Source organism: Episyrphus balteatus, chromosome 3, assembly GCF_945859705.1.
Source record: "Episyrphus balteatus chromosome 3, idEpiBalt1.1, whole genome shotgun sequence".
Taxonomy (NCBI): Eukaryota; Metazoa; Arthropoda; class Insecta; order Diptera; family Syrphidae; genus Episyrphus; species Episyrphus balteatus.
Window position 1 is genome coordinate 129,332,439 of NC_079136.1, and position 19,439 is coordinate 129,351,877.

Consider the following 19,439-nt stretch of genomic DNA (forward strand, 5'->3'; position numbering starts at 1 on the left):
AGAATGGGGATGAGGAATCTTGTACAAAAACCCCTTAAATTGACATGCTAAACGGAGTTGTAATATTATTGTTATACCGCACTCGTTATGTTGTTCGTTTAAGTTGTTTTGATACTTTGAAAGCAGATTCTATTGTATTATATTCGTCGAGAAACGTTCCACCAAAGAACTTGTTAACTGCCCACTTTTGTGGGGAATTAGGAGTGGGAATTGCTTGCTGTTTGTAACGTTTAGTTTTATTTTAGTCACTTTTTTATTACTTTTTATGATATTCTTTTTTATAATACAAAAAAAAACTTTTTTTTTATATCTTATGCGTGTTTCAATTTCTATTTTTTTTTTTTTTTAATTTCATTACAGTTTAAATCTTTACGAACTGATTAAGAAAAACAACTACCAGGGTTTCAGTCTGAGCTTAATAAGACGGTTTTGTAATTCGATTGTTAAGTGCTTAAGACTTTTATACGAGGAAAATATCATACACTGTGATCTCAAGCCCGTAAGTATTTTTGAATTTTACTATTTTTTTTTAATTAGTATTTAAATGAAAAAAAAAAAAACAAATACGTTCCACACTAATTTTCACGGTGAAATTTTTGAATTCATATGAAATTTTAATAATATGAAAAGTGAATGCGTTCCACAATTTGTAATAACCCATATAATGAAAAAACAACTACGTTCCACACTATTTTTCACAATGAAATTTTTGAATTCCTTTAAAATTCTTATTAAATTAAAAGAAAATGAATTTGAATACAATCCACATCTGTTTTCCAGGTGAAGCTTTGGCATTTCTGTTAACATAAAATTATGTTATGTGGAACGTATTCATTGTTTCATCATTCCTCCGAGTACTTAGGCATAGTACCAGTTAAGTTTAAAACTAACACGTTTGAAAATAATTTCTTCGATGCTTTTCATTTTTATTAATTTCTCGAATACGTTCCACACTAATATTCATGAGGAATTTTAAATGAAATTATGAAATTTTAAATTCAATTTTTTCTGCAGCATTTACTTGGATGTAAAAAAAAATGGAAGAAAAAAGTTTCAGCTGAAGAAATTTCTACAAAATGTCATAAAAACATTTTTTTTTCTGTTTAAGGTCCTCAACAATGTTTGGGGACCAATATCTCCTCTCTCATAACTTTTTAGGAAATATCCTTTGTTTTAATCTTAAACCTTTCTTATTTTCCTACAAAATGAAATGTATGACTTGCTTATTTCAAGTTACTGTGAGAGAGTTCAAATTAATTTTTTATATAATTTCTTTTAGTCAAATTGAATTCCTAGAATAAATTAACTTTAAGTTCTCATATCATCTCCTTTATCCCCATTAGCTTTATTTCACAAAGATAAGGATTTTCTTAAGATCAGACAATATTCTATTAAGATCAAAAACAATTTTGAATAAGAAGAAATATAATTCTAAGAAAATGAGCTGCAATCATCATAATGATATCTTGAATTAATATAAATTCCCCATATTCTAGTTTATTCCATTTTACCTAGAAAACACACTTGAAACCTAAAACCAATCTCTTTACTAAATTCTGTATAAGGAAGAAGCAATCTTGTGCTATTCTCCTTAACCATTAAGAAAACGAACTCATGTGAAAAGTAAAAGCAATAAATTTATATACATATTCACCATCAGGCATATAAATATTATTCCTTTCAAAGTAACAAAAATACTCAGAAGTGGGATATACATAAATTTTCTAAAAATAAAGAAAAAAAAAAAAATAAGAACACATCAATTCCAGATGAAAATATACATATATCCTCTTCCAGGAGGCTATTGATGAGTTTGTTTTTATTGCTGAAACAGAAGAAAAAGAAACAAATTGTCCTTCAATTTCGATAAAATTTTTCCATAAATTTCATATTTTGATTATATTGTAGAAAATAAAGACCTCCTATAGGTTTCGCCTACACATGTAAGCCATTTATAACAATTTTATATTTTGCAGGAAAATATCTTACTAAAACAACGTGGGAGTAGCTCAATCAAAGTCATTGACTTTGGCAGTTCATGTTTTGTAAATCGAAAAGTCTACACATATATTCAATCGAGGTTCTATCGATCCCCAGAGGTTATACTTGGTTTGGCCTATGGAACCGCCATCGATATGTGGAGTCTGGGTAAGTTCATCTGTTTTTTTTTTGTTTTTTTTATTTCTAATTTGACTTCCTTTTGAATGTGAAATTGAAACCATTCAAAAAGAGGACACTATATCCTTTAATATCATCAAGTCATCAGGACTCTCAGGAGTAAGCTATGCATGGGTCAACACAAAAGACAAATGTGAATGAAAAAAAAAAAAAAATGAGAAACTGTAGAACAAACAGAACTGTGATTGCAGTCTTTAGGGAGTTTGGAAAGGGGGAGGGGATTGTGTGACAGATGGGACTACAGGGACTCGTTACACTGCAGTGGCTATTTAATGTTATATGTTTCCTATTTTCACCTGTCTAGAATATTGACATAAAAGTCAATAAGTAGTAAGAGAAACAAAAAATAAAGAAAATGACAAATATTTTGGTCTGTTGTTCAAGTTGAATGAAAAAAGTAACTTTATGAAAAATGTTTTCGTTTTCTAAAGGCCCACAATATTAGACCCGTGAAAACATATCCAAACTTGGTTCACTCCTACACAAAATATGCAATTTGCAGCTAAGGGCAATGCCGTCATTCATTAAATTTAATTGAAAAACTGCGTTACAGCGTTACATGTAGTAACGTTACAGTAAAGTTACATTCATACAAAAAAAAAAAAAATCAATCAGAATTTAAATAATACAAGGATCCGTGATATTTTTGAAGCGTTACATATGAAGCGTTACATATAGTAACGTTATAGCAAAGCTGCAAATTCCGTTATATGCGCGTTACATGTTGTAACGTACGTTACCGTAATGAATATTACATACAACCAATAAAAGCAATTAAAAGTTCAATAATGCAGAATTTCGTACCTTCTTTAAACCAAATGTAGTCAATTTTTCAAATGTTCCCATAAAAATATCATAAATCCACTCTGTAAATGGTTGAGTTTTTCTATGAAACATGTTCTTGCAACCCCATCCCTTAACTTATATTCACTTTTGTTTGCTTCTCCAACATCCTCCATCCACAAAGAGGGTGTGAATTTCTAAATTCAAACAAACATAATGTGAAACAATAACGACACGACTATGGTCAGAGTACATTTATAATGGTTTTTTTGTTTGGAGATAGCTTAAAGTTTTATCATTGGAATAAATATTTTATTCAGCACTTAGAAAAACACTTATGTGGGATTTTGTTTTTTTTTTCATATTTTTTGAAAGAATAGAAAGCTACCCCTTACCTAACCATAAACTAACCTGGCCTAATGTTCTGTTGTAAACGAGAGGGAATGTGTATGTGGGTGTAAAAAGTTTTAAAAAATAGAAAAAGAAGAACAACGATACGACTAAGTTTACCGGCTATAATTTTTGTGCATTGTTGTTGTGAAAGAATGAAACTTGTATACCTTCGGTACATGAGGATATTGTTTTGAGGTTTTTAAGGATAGCTGTGCTTATGGTTCGAGATGATTTTGTTTTGTGAAATTGAGAAGGTGGGTTGCTATAAAGATGGATTAACTGTTAATAACTTGGAAATTTTTATCCACCTGCTTGATTCGTAGGTATCCATGGTAAACGGTGTTTACGGTACTTGGAATCACCCGGTTACTTAGAGTCTAAAAACTAAATAAAGGAGTTTCCTATTCATTTCAGAGTAATGAAAAATTAATACGTTCCACAAAATGTTAGATGCCAATTTTCCAGTTTCTAAGCATTTAATCGCAAGGGAACAAGGTTAAGGCAGTATTTTGTTTTATAAAATGAACAATAAGAAATGAATACGTTCCACAATCTTTATTTGGTGACATAACAAGAAGAGTTATGATACCCTCGACATCGATATCATACCAGTGATGAATAAAGTAAGGAGGAGAGTCTAGGTTAAATCCATGCAAACCGGTAGGGAATAGTTAAAAATTTATGCTTTTTATCCATATTTAGTAAAATGTTAACTTAATGGGTTCCACAACCGTAAAACACACTTTGAGGCATGTGACAAGGGAATACAATGGCTAAACTAATGACATCTGTAATTTATTGACAATTTTAAAGAATAAATTCTATATACCATTATAACAAATACAAAGAATTCTTAATACGTTCCACAGTCTTTTATTCAACATATTTTCAATTTGGAAGCAAATAACTACATGGAAAATGTTGAAGATGAAATTTTAAGCAAGGTTTTAAACTGGATTTTTCCGGCAGTTAATTCAGCTAGACAATAGGAGCTGTGGATTGTAAGTTGAGAATTTTATATAGATGTTATTTCAATGAACAGATTATTGTCTCTATATATCACCGCCCTTGATATCACAGGCTTTAAAACTCGTTTGATTGATAATGTGACCAATGATGATTTTCTATGAAAAAAAATATTTTTGGCTTGAATGGTGTTTTAGCATCAAATAGGTATTTGAAACAAAAAGTTAACAAACCAAAAATCCTTGTAACTTGAAAGGATATGACATTTTTAATCAACTCAAAAGCATTTCTGCTTTCCTGTTTATATATTTTCATGTTTTGGTTGAACCAAAAGCTAGACGATTTTAAACAAATGATAAGAATTTTCTCATTTCTGTTTTGCGAAAAGGTCACAAATTTAACGAAGCTATATCATGGTTCTCCTACATTTTTTTTTTTTTTTTTGTCTATTCAAAAAATCCTTAACATAACAACACTTGAGCTATACTCACTGAGCAAATTAAAATGATTTAGAACCAAAGTTTTTTTTTTTTTTTTTTTAGTTAAAAAGTTTTGATTCAAAAGTGTAGTTGTAGGGTACTTTTGTGAATTTCTAAAACTTATTTGTTTTTCTTCCTCTTGGAGGAGGAGGAGAAGCAATAAAAAAAAACTATCGCGATGCTCGAAAGCTCTGCTTTTTTCATTTTCATACGAAAAAAAAAAAAAAATTAAGTTGAAAAAAAAAAAAAAAACAAAACGCTACCTCCTGCTACTGGGTAACACTATAGAAATATTTTCCCATTCAAAGGGTTGAGCCAAGTTGAAAATGCTAGCTGACTCTGTTTGCAGCAAAAAAGATGCTCTTTGCACAGTTTTTTTTTAATTTATAGAAAAGCTTTTTCAAGACCTTCCCGCACTCGAATCTTCTATAGAGTGTGCTATAAAATACACTCGTATGCTGCGTGAGTTCAAAACTGCATGAATACCTGGTCGTTAGAGTAAAAAAGAGAAGAACTATACTTCCTTTGAACTCGACTCGAGAGGAAGAAGGAAGGATTTTTTTTTGTTTTGTTTTGTTTTTTTCCCTCTCTTTTGTTTATTTTCTTCTCCTTATATTTTTAGTTTTTAGACTTTTCGTTAATGACATTCATCCTCATCATCATCAGAAGCTATATACTATACGAGTTTATTATTATATTTTTCATATCATTTCATTTTGTTTGCAACTTTACCCTTTTCCGGAAATTTAATTAGGAAAATTCTAGAGCAAAATATTTTTCATTATAGTCAAAAACTTTAATCTATATTCTGGGGCATTGTATATAAATGGAAGATGTTTTGAATCTCTATTGGACACTTTTCAAGAATTTTTTTTTATTCCTTTGGCTCCCAAATATTTTCAATGATGACGCTAATATTATGTCCTATATTAAAACCATATCCATACAAACATGAAAAAAAAAAAAATGAAAAAGTGTTTTTAGGGTTGAATATATTTAAAAAAAGGATAAGTATCGAAAATATCGATTTCATTTAAATTAAATTTTAGTTTCTTTTGAATAAATGTTTAGGTTTAACTTATCGTTGAACAAACAATATACTCGTGTGTAAATATCGATTGAAAATGTAGGATTGGAAAAGTAAATTAAATTTTTGCTTGTATTTTGGCAAATGAACTGTAAGAAGATGCTTGAATAAGTTCCACACCTCTGTGAAATAATTGATTTAATCCTTTAAAGGGAATGTGTGTAGACGTTTTTCCTTCATTACTTAGACTTTATATATAAACGCATTACTAAGGAATATGAGGAAGAAGGTACTTTCAAAAGTCTAACATTTTTAATGAAGAATTTAACAACACCCCTTGATGTAATTTATAATATAAATTAATTATCTTATTAAGTTTTAGGTGAAATTGTTACATATTAGTGTAATACATTGAGTTAACTATCGATTAAAGCTGTGGGTGAGGTTTAATTTGTGGGTTTTGTTCAATATTTACAAACAATGCCCCCACGTTTCTAATTATTTTGTTACGCTTTGGAAAAATTCAATGCATGCAAAGTTAACATCTATAACAATGCCCCACAGCCTTATATTATAAAGTTTTCATTTTCCTTCCAATAAAAACTAACATTTTTCTTCTCAGCACTTACATAAATCTTTTTCGAGTTATTTTTGGCCAAAATGAATGGCAATTAATATCATTCAGTTCTAGAATTATTAATAACGCCCCCTTACCTTCAACTAAGTCTATAATGTTTAAAGTACTCTTGACCTTCTACTGAATCGGATTTTATACGACTTGTTCGAAAGATGGTGCAAAACGGAACAACAACGCCCCAGAGATAAATTCCAAGAAAATTACCATTAATTTCTCCTGTTCATCAACAATGCCCCCACTTAATTTCCAACTCAACAAAAATGCATAACTAAGCCTCCAACAAGTTTTTTTTAAGGAAGTGAATTAAAAGTGACTTGTTTAAAAATGGTATAAAATTCAACAACGCCCCAAAGTTAAATTCCAGCTTATTGGTTTTTAGAGACCGTATTTTTAAGTATTCTTCTCAGTATGCTGCCATTTAAAATTAAATTCTATTTATGTCTTCAATGCCCCCACATCTCATTAATACCCCCACGCAAAAAATAAACATCCAATTAGATTCCACACCTGATTTCAACTCAAACAAAAAACTTAACTAATTTTCCTTTAACACACCTTTAACACAACTACGAATAATAATAATCTTTGTAACAATGCCTCCACCATTTAGACTTAAATTATCCTCAATTCAGCAATAATTACGTATAGCACGTTCCATTTACAACAATTGTCATTTTCATCTCATTTGAATAACTATACTCTAATACACAAAACTATACTAACACACACACACAAACACTTAACAACTTACGCATTTATACAAACAAATAATGGCCAAAGCACTGAATAAATTAATCCACCCTTTTGTCCTTTCAAAACAATAATAATTGTTCTCCATTTGCCATATTAGAACGAAATGCTTTTTGTATGTGTGTTGTATATGGATGAATATGGATTAAGGAAACAAAAAACAGTTTTTAACTCTTTTGCTTCATCCATATGAACACAAAACAATTGCGAACAGCTCTGCTCTGACTGTGTTGAAACTCATTAACTAAGCGAAAAGGAAATTGTTCATTTAGTTTTTTGCTGGTTGCTGCTTTTTACCTTCTCTTTTCCTGCATTTCATTTGGGGGGCGTTATTATATATTATATTTTTTATTGTGTCCTTCTTTCCTTAAAGACTGAACTGGGCCATAGAATCATGGCCAGGGGAAATAACAACAAAAAAAAAAAAAAACCATTCAACTCAAAACCCATTTAAAAATATTATTCATTCGTTTAAACGCGTTTAATATGAAAATGTATATCCTTCTGACGACAAACGTCGTCCTGCAGCCTGATTTTTAAGGAAGCAGCAAAAAAACCATCTTACAGCACTCGAATACTTCTGATACATTATATTTTCTGAGAGTGCCTTAAGATATTTTTCAGATGCGGCTTTGTCACACAAGACTAACACAGAACCAGAAGAACTAGAATGATGTTACAAGAAGGACAAATCCATTACCAGATGAGAAAGATCAGATTTATGTCCTCAAGTTTCCGCCTTATCTGTGTTTTCTGTGTTTGTTTGGGAGAGACGGGTGGGGGGATTATTATTGTATGCTACCCAGTTCTTCAATTATTTTCAAATTATTCGACACTTCCTTGGCTGGTGGCCAGTTAGTTTGCTGCCAGTAGCCGCCAGTCTGACTGCAGAATTAAGAGGCTGGTTTAGAGTAGAGTAGTAGTGGGTGCCGCATGGAATACAACGACCTTGAGAGCAGAGAGAGGATGTTGTGGCGCGTGGATATTTGAGTTTGAGTTGTTCTGTGGGCAGTTTTTTTTTTATGATGATGTCGACCATGATGATGGTTATTTACAAAAATGAAATAATAAAAATACATTTTTGTGTGTTTTTTTTTCTCTGCAATGTCGTTGAGGACAAGAATTGTATTTTTTTTTTGTTTTTTAGGCCAAGGTCGATTTTATTTGTGTATAGGCTTTACCTCTAGATTCGATATGATGATAGCACGTGTAGATTCCAATGTGCTTGAAGTTCTCTTGGGAGGATTATATTTGATAGAGAAGTGGAGAATTTTATTGCTCAAATAAAAGATTTAAGATAAATCGAGATAAAGACCTTAAGTGTTTTGAATGATTCCAATTTTGGATAATTCTTTTTATTGGTTTCGTATTGGGCGCCATTCATTTTTTTTTTTAGTGTTCAATTGGTTATCAAATGGTTCGTAAGATTAGCTGATAGGCATTAATTACTAACAATGATATTTGTAGGTTGTTCTAAAAGCCGTGGTATTTTTTTTTTAACGGGTACAGTTCACACCCGGAATTTTAAACTGTTTTGGTTTACTTCTCATATTCAAAATCTGTCCATATTAACCGATTTATTCGATTTTTAGTATGCGTTGGGCGCCATTTTTGCTTTTAAGTTCTCCATCTGTGACACAGCCCTTATCTACAGCATTATCCAATAACTGTGCAAGGTGTATTTTCTATAAGAAAAAAAGAGGAAGCTTTGAAATATTCCGTAAAGTGAATTGGATTCACATTGTGCGCCATTTTTCTTAGTTTTTAATTTTTCATTGAATTTCAAATGTTTCGTGAAATTGAGAAAGACATGGCTTGACGGTCAAAAATTAGTGCTGGTATGTTGCTTTTTAAGAGATAATAATTTACTTTTTTAAGTAGACTAATTGAGCTCGCATTGGGAGCCAGTCGATTGTTTTTGTTTTTAATTTTGTATTTGAAATCAGTTTTGTCATTTAATTGATTGGATTCAGTTAGAAGAGATCTTCATCTAAAACAGTAAACAACAGTCTCCACATTGGGTGCCACTTTGTATTATTTTATATATATTTTTTCTCCAATTTAAATTGTTTATTTCCTTCTGTTCCCGAAAAAAATTATTCTATAACTTGATAACTTGTTTTTTTTTATGTGAAAACAGGGATAGCCAGGAATAGAAGCGGTGGCTTATATATCTCCACGTTGGGCGCCACTTTAATTTTTTTTTCTTTTATAAGTGACTCTTACTGTAGCAACTACTTTCTGTGAATTGGAAGAGTTCTAAAATTCACGTATCTTTTAACCACGTTTTACAACAGATAAACTGATTCATGTTGGGCGCCATTTCAATAAATCACTTAATTTTATGTTTTACTTATGATTTTAACGACTTTTTTGTTTCTCTCATTCATTTTAGGTTGCATTCTTGCCGAACTCTATACTGGCTTCCCACTCTTCCCCGGCGAAAACGAAGTCGAACAACTAGCCTGCATCATGGAAATCTTGGGTCTGCCCCCAGAGGATCTAATTGCCAGTGCAACTAGACGTCGTTTATTCTTCGATTTCCGTGGAAAACCTCGCTGCATCACAAATTCCAAGGGACGCAAACGTCGTCCCGGCACTCGTTCCCTCTCGCAAGTTCTCCCCTGTTCCGATCGCCTCTTTGTCAATTTCGTTCGAGGCTGCCTAGAATGGGATCCCGCGAAGCGTATGACTCCCGATGAGGCAGCCCATCACGAATGGCTACAACTTAGCTCAACATCATCGTCATCATCATCATCGTCTTCATACAAAGTGTCAAAACTAGGAAGTGTACATCAGACTAAATATTATAACATATCATCGCCGCAAAATGCAATCGCCAACAACAATAACAACAACCACTCAAATAACAGTAACAATAATAATAATAATAACAGTAATTCGAAAAGCCAAAGAACATCAATGACCACATCAACGTCTAATCCACAACCAACAATCCTGCCCGACATTAAGATCTCCTCAAGCAACAAATACGGCAGCATGCAAAAGATTGCCGTTCGCTCCAAGATCACCAATACCGGTCTGACGTCATCGGTGTCCGATCTCGAATCAGTGCAACAGTATTCCTTGCATCGAATGTATCATCATCAACATGGCGACGGTGGCGGTGGCGGTGCCAGGCATCATGCTGAGCCCTCAATGACCATGAGCACATCGGCCAGTCATAGGAAACTGCTGACAACAAGCGGCACCATTGCTCATTCGTCAAAATACAGTATTTCGACAAATAATAATTCAATGGCTGCTGCAGCGGCAGCAGCATCAGCAACAGCTAATGCCAATATGTCACACTCGCAAAGTACCGGCGATGTGTCGACGATTTTTGGGCGAGCATGACGCGTACCACGGCCCACAAAGTTGGAGCTCAAGAAATGCAAACTAGTCAACATGGTGGATTTGTGGAGCTAAAAGTAATGAAATAGTTGAGCGCGCATGTTGCATGAATGGCATAGACGGAGGCAGCCATTAAGAGTGTGGAATCTATGTGGAACGTAATGTTTCTGTTTTATTTTTTTCTAAATTTATTTTTACCTATCTTCTCCCTGTACACATGAACATACACATTTTTTACCATCAATTTACATAAAAACAAACAAAATCATAACTAGACTAGAATATTTTATTTTTTAAAACAAAAAACATGTTAGTCGAATTTAAACAAAAAAAAAACTTAAATATTAACAATTTTATTTTATTTACTAAATAAATGATTTTTTTTTACTTTATTTTCTAAGTGTGACAACATGAGATCATTTTCTTCCATTATTCAATCAAAACAAAATAATAAAAAACTACATAACTTCCGTTTCTTTCAATAAAAAAAAAACAACAATAAACAAAAAATTATTATAAACAAAATCAATATGTAAACAAAAACAAAAATAAAACAAAAGTTGTTTCAAAGTTTAAAAAAAAAAATAAAATATTAAATTTAAGTAACAAAAATTATAGTCTTAAAATGTCTCCTTTATTTTAAGAAAAAAATTCAATAGACTCAAACAAGACAGAAAACAAACAATTAGAAGTTTAAATATAACAAACAAGAAAATAATTATCAAATTGACATTATAGTCAAAAAGTTTAAACAAATAAAAATAGAGAAAACAAATAATAATTTTACTGATGATTTTAAATGTAAAAAAAAAAATATGTTACTGAATGGTGATGATTTAAATAAAAAAACTAATTAATTCAAACTAAACTTATTAATAAAATTATATTATATTACAGAAATTAACAAAAATAATATTTAGTGCTAGTTGAGTATTAGTTTATTACCTAAAAACAAAAAAAAATTAAAACATTTAAAACAAAACAGAAAAAAAAATCAATAATTAGTTTAACAACAAATATAATGAACTATATTTAGTTTTACAATCAATGTGTTTAAACAAAATTGAATTAATATTATAACAAAACAACAACAAAAAAAGAAACAAACATTTAAAAAAAAAATTAAAAATAAACAATTACTGTGTAAGACCTAGTTGTAGTCGTAATATTCATAAAAAAAAATACAATAAAAACTTTTCATTTAAATATTTTGAAGTTGTTCTTGTCTCAATTAATTTTTTATTCGTTTTACTTTAAAATTGGTTGAATTATGGGAACACAAAAATCAGAACATTTTAAAGACATGTTAAGAGAAAAAAAAGTTTAACTTTTCCTGATTTAACCTACAGAGGGCGTCATATTCAATTATGTGTTATGGCCATAGAAGTTAAATATTTAATAAAATACATCTCTGAATGTAAGTAAATAATATTGTAGAACGACGTTTCATACATTTTTTTAAAACAAATGGACATAATTCTCTCGAATTCCTCAAGGTATGCAATACTTTTTGAATGCAGCAAATTCAAGGAAAATGAAAAGAAGGCGTTTAATGATCGGTAGTCCCAAGCTGTAAATTATAATTTCAATAATTATTGAAAAATAAAATGTACAACTGGGTCACTCGAAGTTGGTTTCATGATAAAAGTGGTTTATAGTTACGGCTAAATAACACTGGTCAACAAAGTTTTTGCCACAAGAACCAAAACATACCAAAATATTACCGTTTGAAAATGTCAAAAAACGTCATTTTGGCTGTTTTCGAGGTTATGCTTTTATGTGGGGTTATTCATTATGAATAAATTTTTAACGGTGCCTATAAGAACTGGTTTCATTCTTTAAAAAAATGTTTAGAACTTACCGATATCTCTTTTACTACCCGAGATATTTAAAATTTATTTCAAAAACGAAGGCCAATCAAATTTTTCTGGCTTCAGATTCGGATTCAGCACCCCAAAAACTACTAGAAAAGTATATTTTGGTTCTTGTGGCAAAAAAAAAGTTGCAATTCATGCCCAAAGCTTCACCTGGCCAATTTAACAAATTAAAAGATCACAAAATGTTTTCAAATTATTTCAGTGAATAATTTCTGAAGAATAGAATAAATTGAATTTCTTAGTAAAAAAAAGTTACACATACACCACAGTGACCAGTGAAGGCATTTGATTTCGTTGGAAAAAAAACCGAATTTGACTTTTTAAGTACCCACTATTAAAGTATATAACAATAGTTGTTGAAATAGCGGATAATGTTAAACAAAAAATATTGCTGCAATAATTTTTCTTCTGGTATCAATTACATGTTATGTTACTTGCTTAAAAAAAAACAAAATCACTTTCCAATGTTTTTGCTTAAAAGCTGATGACGACGACATTAACACCTTTCACGTCAATGTCTCAATTAGGGCCACTAATGATCTCAAAGAAGTGACTATCACTCTCATCCAGCTAACAGCTACCTACATACCTAGATGCCAAGATGATGCTGGCGTTGACGCAATGATGAAGCAGATTAAAGAATTAAAAATTTAGGCACTGAAAAAAATATTATCCAAGTAACTAAAAAATCTAGAATATTAAAAATGTCTGAAGGGTAAAATAACGACAATAGCCATTTAAGATTGGGACCGTTTTTTTTTTTTCATTTTCTATCAATATTATAACATATTTTTAATGAATCATGACAATTAAAAAATTATTTTGTTTTAACCCATTCTCTCCCATTGTACTTTTTAAAGTACAGTGAAATGCATTGACATTTTGTGAATCCAAAAGCAGTCGGGGACATAAAATATTCGTTTTAAGATGCTTTTTAGATTTAACTGAGTGTTTTTGATTTTTCCAAATACATATATTTTTAAAAAATTGAATAAGGGTGTACCCAATTGTCTTTTCGCGCAAAGCATTTTAAATTATTTTTCTTTTTGCTACGGTCGAAAAAGTTTGTATATAAAAAAAAAATTAATAGACCAAATGCTTTGCTTTTTTCTGCAATAATCAATTGGAAATAAACCCAAAATTAAGAAAATAATAAATTTTATCATATTTTTATACATAAATACCTAGATAAGCAAAGCTAAAGTTAAATGTACTTTAAAAAGTACAGTGGGATCATACATACATTTTTCTTTCAAGTATTTGAATGGATTTTATAACTTTACCCAGTATAAATTTGTATGAAAAACTTTTCCAAAATTTTGGTGCTGGCCTAGAACAAGACGATAACAATGCGGAAGTAGTAAAAGCTTATAGTTGGCTCAGGGAAATAAGGCTCAGGGTAATTACGCCCACTTTTATGGGGCTTATGACCTACTCAAGTCCCACTCAAGTGGGACATTAGTCCCAAATAGAAAATTCGATTTTGTACTTATGACCGACATCAGTCCATACCAGAATTTTATGGAGTTATACCCCACCAAGAATATTTGTTTTCAAAAGGTATCCAACAAAAGGATTCTTTAATTCCAGATTCTTCAAATGCAAAGGAACTTTGCATACAACCAACTTCGCACCTACCCCATATCCAATAGTGCCTCCAAGCAGGGGTTGCGGGGAAGCATGCCCTCTTTCCCCTCCTAAACATATTTCACTTATACTGAGTGCAAGCACTGTATAATATGTAAGCAATAATAGTGTGTAAACAATGGTGGACACACTATAGGATTTGTTGTACGTGAGAGGTTATGTCCCTGGGACTTATATCCCTGATTTCTTGCCCATTGGGTAGTATGACAGATGAAGAAGACAATGATGATGACAACATAAAAATAATAGAGCTACGGCTACCGTAATGTTCGACTTAAAATTACAAAAGCACTTACACTCCAATACCTCAAAAATCGCATTATAGAGAGCGCTAGACAACAGTTTCTTAAAAAAAAAACTGCCTAATCAATTAAAGTGTCTCAAATGTCATTTATGGTTAAAATGTTGCTGTTGAATGTGCAATGTTGCACTATGCATTGCGAAAGAGTGTTTTGAAAATTCTAATATTTATGAAAATTATAATGGTATGCATGATCCCATTGTACACCCCCATAACTCCTTACCAACAATTTTTAAAAATAATTTTTTTTCTATATATCTTAACTTTTATCTAAATAAACAGAAAATAACATAAAAATATATTATTTTTAATTTTTACTACACTTGGGTGCTAATGGGTTAAGGCGAAATTTGTCCATTTGCGTCTGAATGGGTCCCAAAATAAATGTGTCCTATAGATAAGTGACATAAAGAATTTTTTTTGGTAACATACCTACATAGCTTAAGATTTTATTTATTGAAAAATTATTTTTTTGGAAACAGAAAGATTTATTTAAAATTTTTTTTCACTTTTTTTTTTCATTGACGAAACGAGATGAGTTAGGAATATGTATTAAAATTAAATAGTTGGCAATACCTAATATAACGTCATAATATTTTTTTTTTAAAGAAAATTAATAGGAAAGATTTCAAAATTATTGCTTGTTGAAAAAACGAAAAAAAAAAAAAATATTATAAAACGTCTAAAAGTATGTTTCACTGATATGACACTGTTTGGTCCTATTTTAATTAATATCCTTCAGTGTACCAAACTTTGTCACTTTTCGTCAAGGCATTTCTTTGAGTGTAAAAACTCATAGGTACCTACTTCGAGGTCTAAAACTAAAAACACTAATTTGCCCTATGCCATTGTTATATAAAGAAATAATAATTTTTTTATGTTTAATCAATTTTGTACCTTCATTCTGGTGCTTAACAACAACAAAAAAAATTACAAATTATGAGCGTTCCATTAGCTTACTAACCGCAAAGCGCATTTCCTTTTACATAAATTAATTCAATCTCTCCACAAAATTGTTCAATGGTGGTTTTATGATTTTTTTTTGTATTAAACTTTTTTTTTAATGTAGTTTTAAACAAAAGACTCTATAGGTACGACACGGTTATACGAAGACGCAACAGATAATTTTTTTAAACCTCTTAATAACACTTCAATAAAATTCAATTAATGAATAAAGAAAAATGCTTTTCAATGATTCAGCAAACCAAATACTGGAGACAATTTAATACAAAAAAAAAAAAAAAAATATATAGAAACCAACGATAAAAAAGGTGAATTAAATGAAGAATGAAGGTGTGGCATGTTAAATCTTTTTTTGTTGGTTAAAATAGCTAAACGTTCGACCAACTGACTCCAGCATCAATAGGCTTTATACTTTGAGAGGTATTCATTATGTGACTAACCTACACCAAGTTGGTTGGTTTCAAGTGAAAGTATAAGCGAGCTATAAATTAATTGTTTAATAAAGTTATCAAGATAATCAACGAAAAAAAAAAAAATATATAAAAGATACTTATTGTGAGAACTGAGAATTGAGAAACGTTACAGTAAGCAAGAGGGTACATAGATATTGAGTGAGATAACAGAGTGCGTGTCAAGAATATGTGGGTCCAAGTTGAGTCACAAAAAAATGCTTTTGTTTGTCTGAACTTAATTAGGGAATTTTAAACTATCAACACTTTTTTTGAAGAATGCATTCCAATTTCTTGTGCAGACTTTATTTTTTTTTTTTAATTTTAAAAACATAAAAAAATCTCTTAGAAATACAGTCAATTCCAATAAAATATTTTAATGATTTTATTTTAATTTTCAATTAATGAGGTACACTAACCCCATATCCATGACTCGCATATTTAAACAAATCAAATATAAAGCAGAGTTGTTGTGATTGTGTAGCAACATCATGTCTACCTGATCACCTTCACTGAACATTACCGCCGTCAAACCAACTGCAAAATTCAACACTCCATATCAACACTCGCGCTTTGCATGCAAAATGTTCATTAATTTGCAATCAAATCGAAAAGTTTTAAATATAAAACATAAAAAAGAATCAAATTATTATCATCAAGAAAGTTCCAAGTACTTCAGTTTATCTTCTCTTAATTTAAGTATCTAATAAATGGTTGCAGTGTTAGCGAAAAAAAAAATTAAAAAAATATTAAACGTACAATTTGGTCGCAGAAACAAGATCGATTTGATTGAATTGAAGATCCAAAAGTTTCTTACCGATTATAAAAGAAAACTAGTCGACCTATATTCTTGTTGGTCCGAATATTTATCAAAAAATTTGAATAGCTTTGGTTTTTTATCACAGCAGTGAATAGTTTTGTGCCATTTTTTAATGTGAAACTTAAACGGTCACTGTGGCGTATGCGTACTATTTTTTTAAATCATCAATTTTGGTTGGTTTCTTTTAGTAAATTAAAACAATGAAATCAATTAATGTTTATGTACCTATATCAGTTTTTGAATATTAAAACTTTGTATTGATATTTTAAAAATTAACACATAGAGGTTTAAGAAAACTAAGGCAAGTAGCAAGAATCCATAAAGTTTTTAAAAATATTTTTTTTTTTAAAGGGTGTTTTTTTGAGGGGTTGAGTTATGAATGAGAAAGGTATCATAACAGCTGACATAAATGTTGTATTGTTATAAGAACTTCGAATATACAAAATTATCTTAAGTGAAAGGGTGTTTTTTTTTTTTAAGAAATGATGAAATTCAGAAAAAGTAACACAAAAACTGGGACAAAAATGGTACCCTAATTAAAATTGTTAAAAATGTTTCATTTATAAGATCTAGCAGTTTATACCTAAAAATATTTTAATTTAAAAGGGTTTTTTTTTTGGAAGGTAATAAGGAAATTTTGCGATAAGAACCATAAAATTAATAGAGTAAATGTACCCTTATGACTTCATTAAAAATGTTGTCTTTGCCATGGGTATTACAATTTTATTATTATTATTTTTTTTTTTTTTTTGAAAAGGGTGTTTTTTAGGTGTGAAGAAAATGTGGGTCTATTGCAAAAACTAATTAATAATAATTGTACGCTATTGAAATTCAGCAATTATGTTACATATAGAATTGAAAACAAGAACCTAAGGTGTCCATGAGAATATCATGGTTAAAAGGGTTCTTTTTTTATTAAAAAAAAAATGATGGCCTAACAAATTTGCTAAGAAAGTTTCATTTGGGATAAAAATAAAGAGTTTTCATACAATAACATTGAGTAAAAGGGTGTTTTTTCGAAGAGTAAGTAAATTCTATAATAAGTCCCAAAAAAAAAAAACAATGATTCATGTACATATAACGTCTGAAAACTTAATAATGAACAATGTTTTTTTTATCTATCCAAATTTATGTAATATAATTTTATTTTAACAAATCTTTAATTTACCCTTATAATAATTTTGTATGTACCGAAATACAAATATATATAAATACTATAAATTTATTTGCACTTAATTTTTTTTCACATTTTTGCATTTTCCAGGCCATTGAAATAGAAAATAATGAATCTGCAACAGTTTTCTTCAAGATGTTTGTTTTCATTTTTCATATGATTACACCGGCACACAAAAAAAAAAGTTGTATGAACCAGAAACCAGACCTATCTTTCTATATGTTTTTGGGACCGCTGAATCCGAATTTCAAGTCCGTTTTGCCCGGTCACCCTCCAGTTTTGAGAAAAGTGTAAAAAAGACCCCAAAAACTACCTTTTTTTTAGTTTTTTTTGCATATTACTCAAAACTGGAGGGTGACAGGGCCAAACGGACTTGAAATTCGGATTCAGCGGTCCCAAAAACATATAGAAAGATAGGTCTGGTTTCTGGTTCATGACACTTTTTTTTTTTTTTTTGTGCCGGTGTTATTTGTAAATGCGTTTTTTTTTTTTTTTTTGGTTTTTTTTATTGAATAAAAAATGGGATGCATCATCCAAAAAGCATTCCTAACCTACCTATTCGTCTGTTACATCAGTTTAATTTTTTTTTCATCAATTTTACTAAAAAAAAAGTAGCTATCTTTTGTGGGAAAATTAAATACATAATTTCTTTCTTCTGTTTTTCCTTTTAACCTAAAACGCACATCTACTGATGATGGGAGTTTTAATGTATTTGTGTATCTTTTGCATAAGATATTTTATTTACATCCACTTAATACTTCACTAACTTGCCAAAGCCAGTATAGTGACTAATAAAAATGTCGTGATATTTCTTGATAATTCATCCTGCAAACAGGAACAAACAAAAATATGCATCCGCCTTTTGAGCAACCTTGGAATAATCCAATACAACTTTAAAGATACAAATGTATCTAAATCATATTAACTAAGGAAGAGATGTGGGTTTTTAGGATTTATGTAATGAATTTTTTGTTTTCAAATCCACATCCCACCATATGGCTGAGCTAATCTAACTCGTTAAGTTGCATATTTCATTTGATTGAAATTAATCTTTTTGGCATAGCGAAATTGAACGAAGAACTTGTTTTAAGGAGCCTTCCTCCTGATGGTTGGCTTATAGGCACTCATCGACACCTCATAACCAATTCTATTGCTGTTTCCGTATGTAATCTATTTCCTGGCCGACCGACGCAGTAGTACGACGACAGACCCTGACCAACCAACCAAAAGAAACAAATGTGAACCAACGCAAACGCACCAGAAGATCCAATTTATATGAAAGGCAAAAACGATTCCGGCTAAAAAGAGTATAACAAACGACATTAACACAACTTTATTCGTGTTGCGGTAAACTAGTGCATCTAATTAAAACTGCATTGAAGGAAAAGAAAATGCATTTGTTTTTTTTTTTCCTGCCAATTTAACAATAAAAAAAAATACTTAACATGCGTGTCATTTGAGTAAAATGCTTTTAATTGCTTTTGGTAGTTTTTCTTTTTCGTTTGTCAATTTGTCACAGTTAACTGACATTTTTTAAGAGACAGGAATGAAGGGTTAACTTAACGCAACACAATTTCATTTTAGTATAAACATTTTTTTCAAAGTTGAATTTTTGAATTTTGTCAAATTTACATTAATTAA

The 19,439-nt window shown here is 30.4% G+C and overlaps 1 protein-coding gene across 2 annotated transcripts in view; it reads left to right on the top strand.

Moving 5' to 3' along the window:
• LOC129917155 (dual specificity tyrosine-phosphorylation-regulated kinase 2) overlaps positions 1 to 11,044 on the top strand; it is a 67,366-nt gene extending 56,322 nt beyond the window's left edge. For both annotated transcript variants that reach the window (XM_055997538.1, XM_055997539.1), the window contains exons 5-7: positions 361 to 499; positions 1,977 to 2,148; positions 9,609 to 11,044. In XM_055997538.1, coding sequence (XP_055853513.1) covers positions 361 to 499; positions 1,977 to 2,148; positions 9,609 to 10,570 — 1,273 coding nt within the window. In that variant the 3' untranslated portion in view covers positions 10,571 to 11,044. The remainder of the gene's footprint in view (positions 1 to 360; positions 500 to 1,976; positions 2,149 to 9,608) is intronic.
• Positions 11,045 to 19,439: the final 8,395 nt, after the last annotated feature.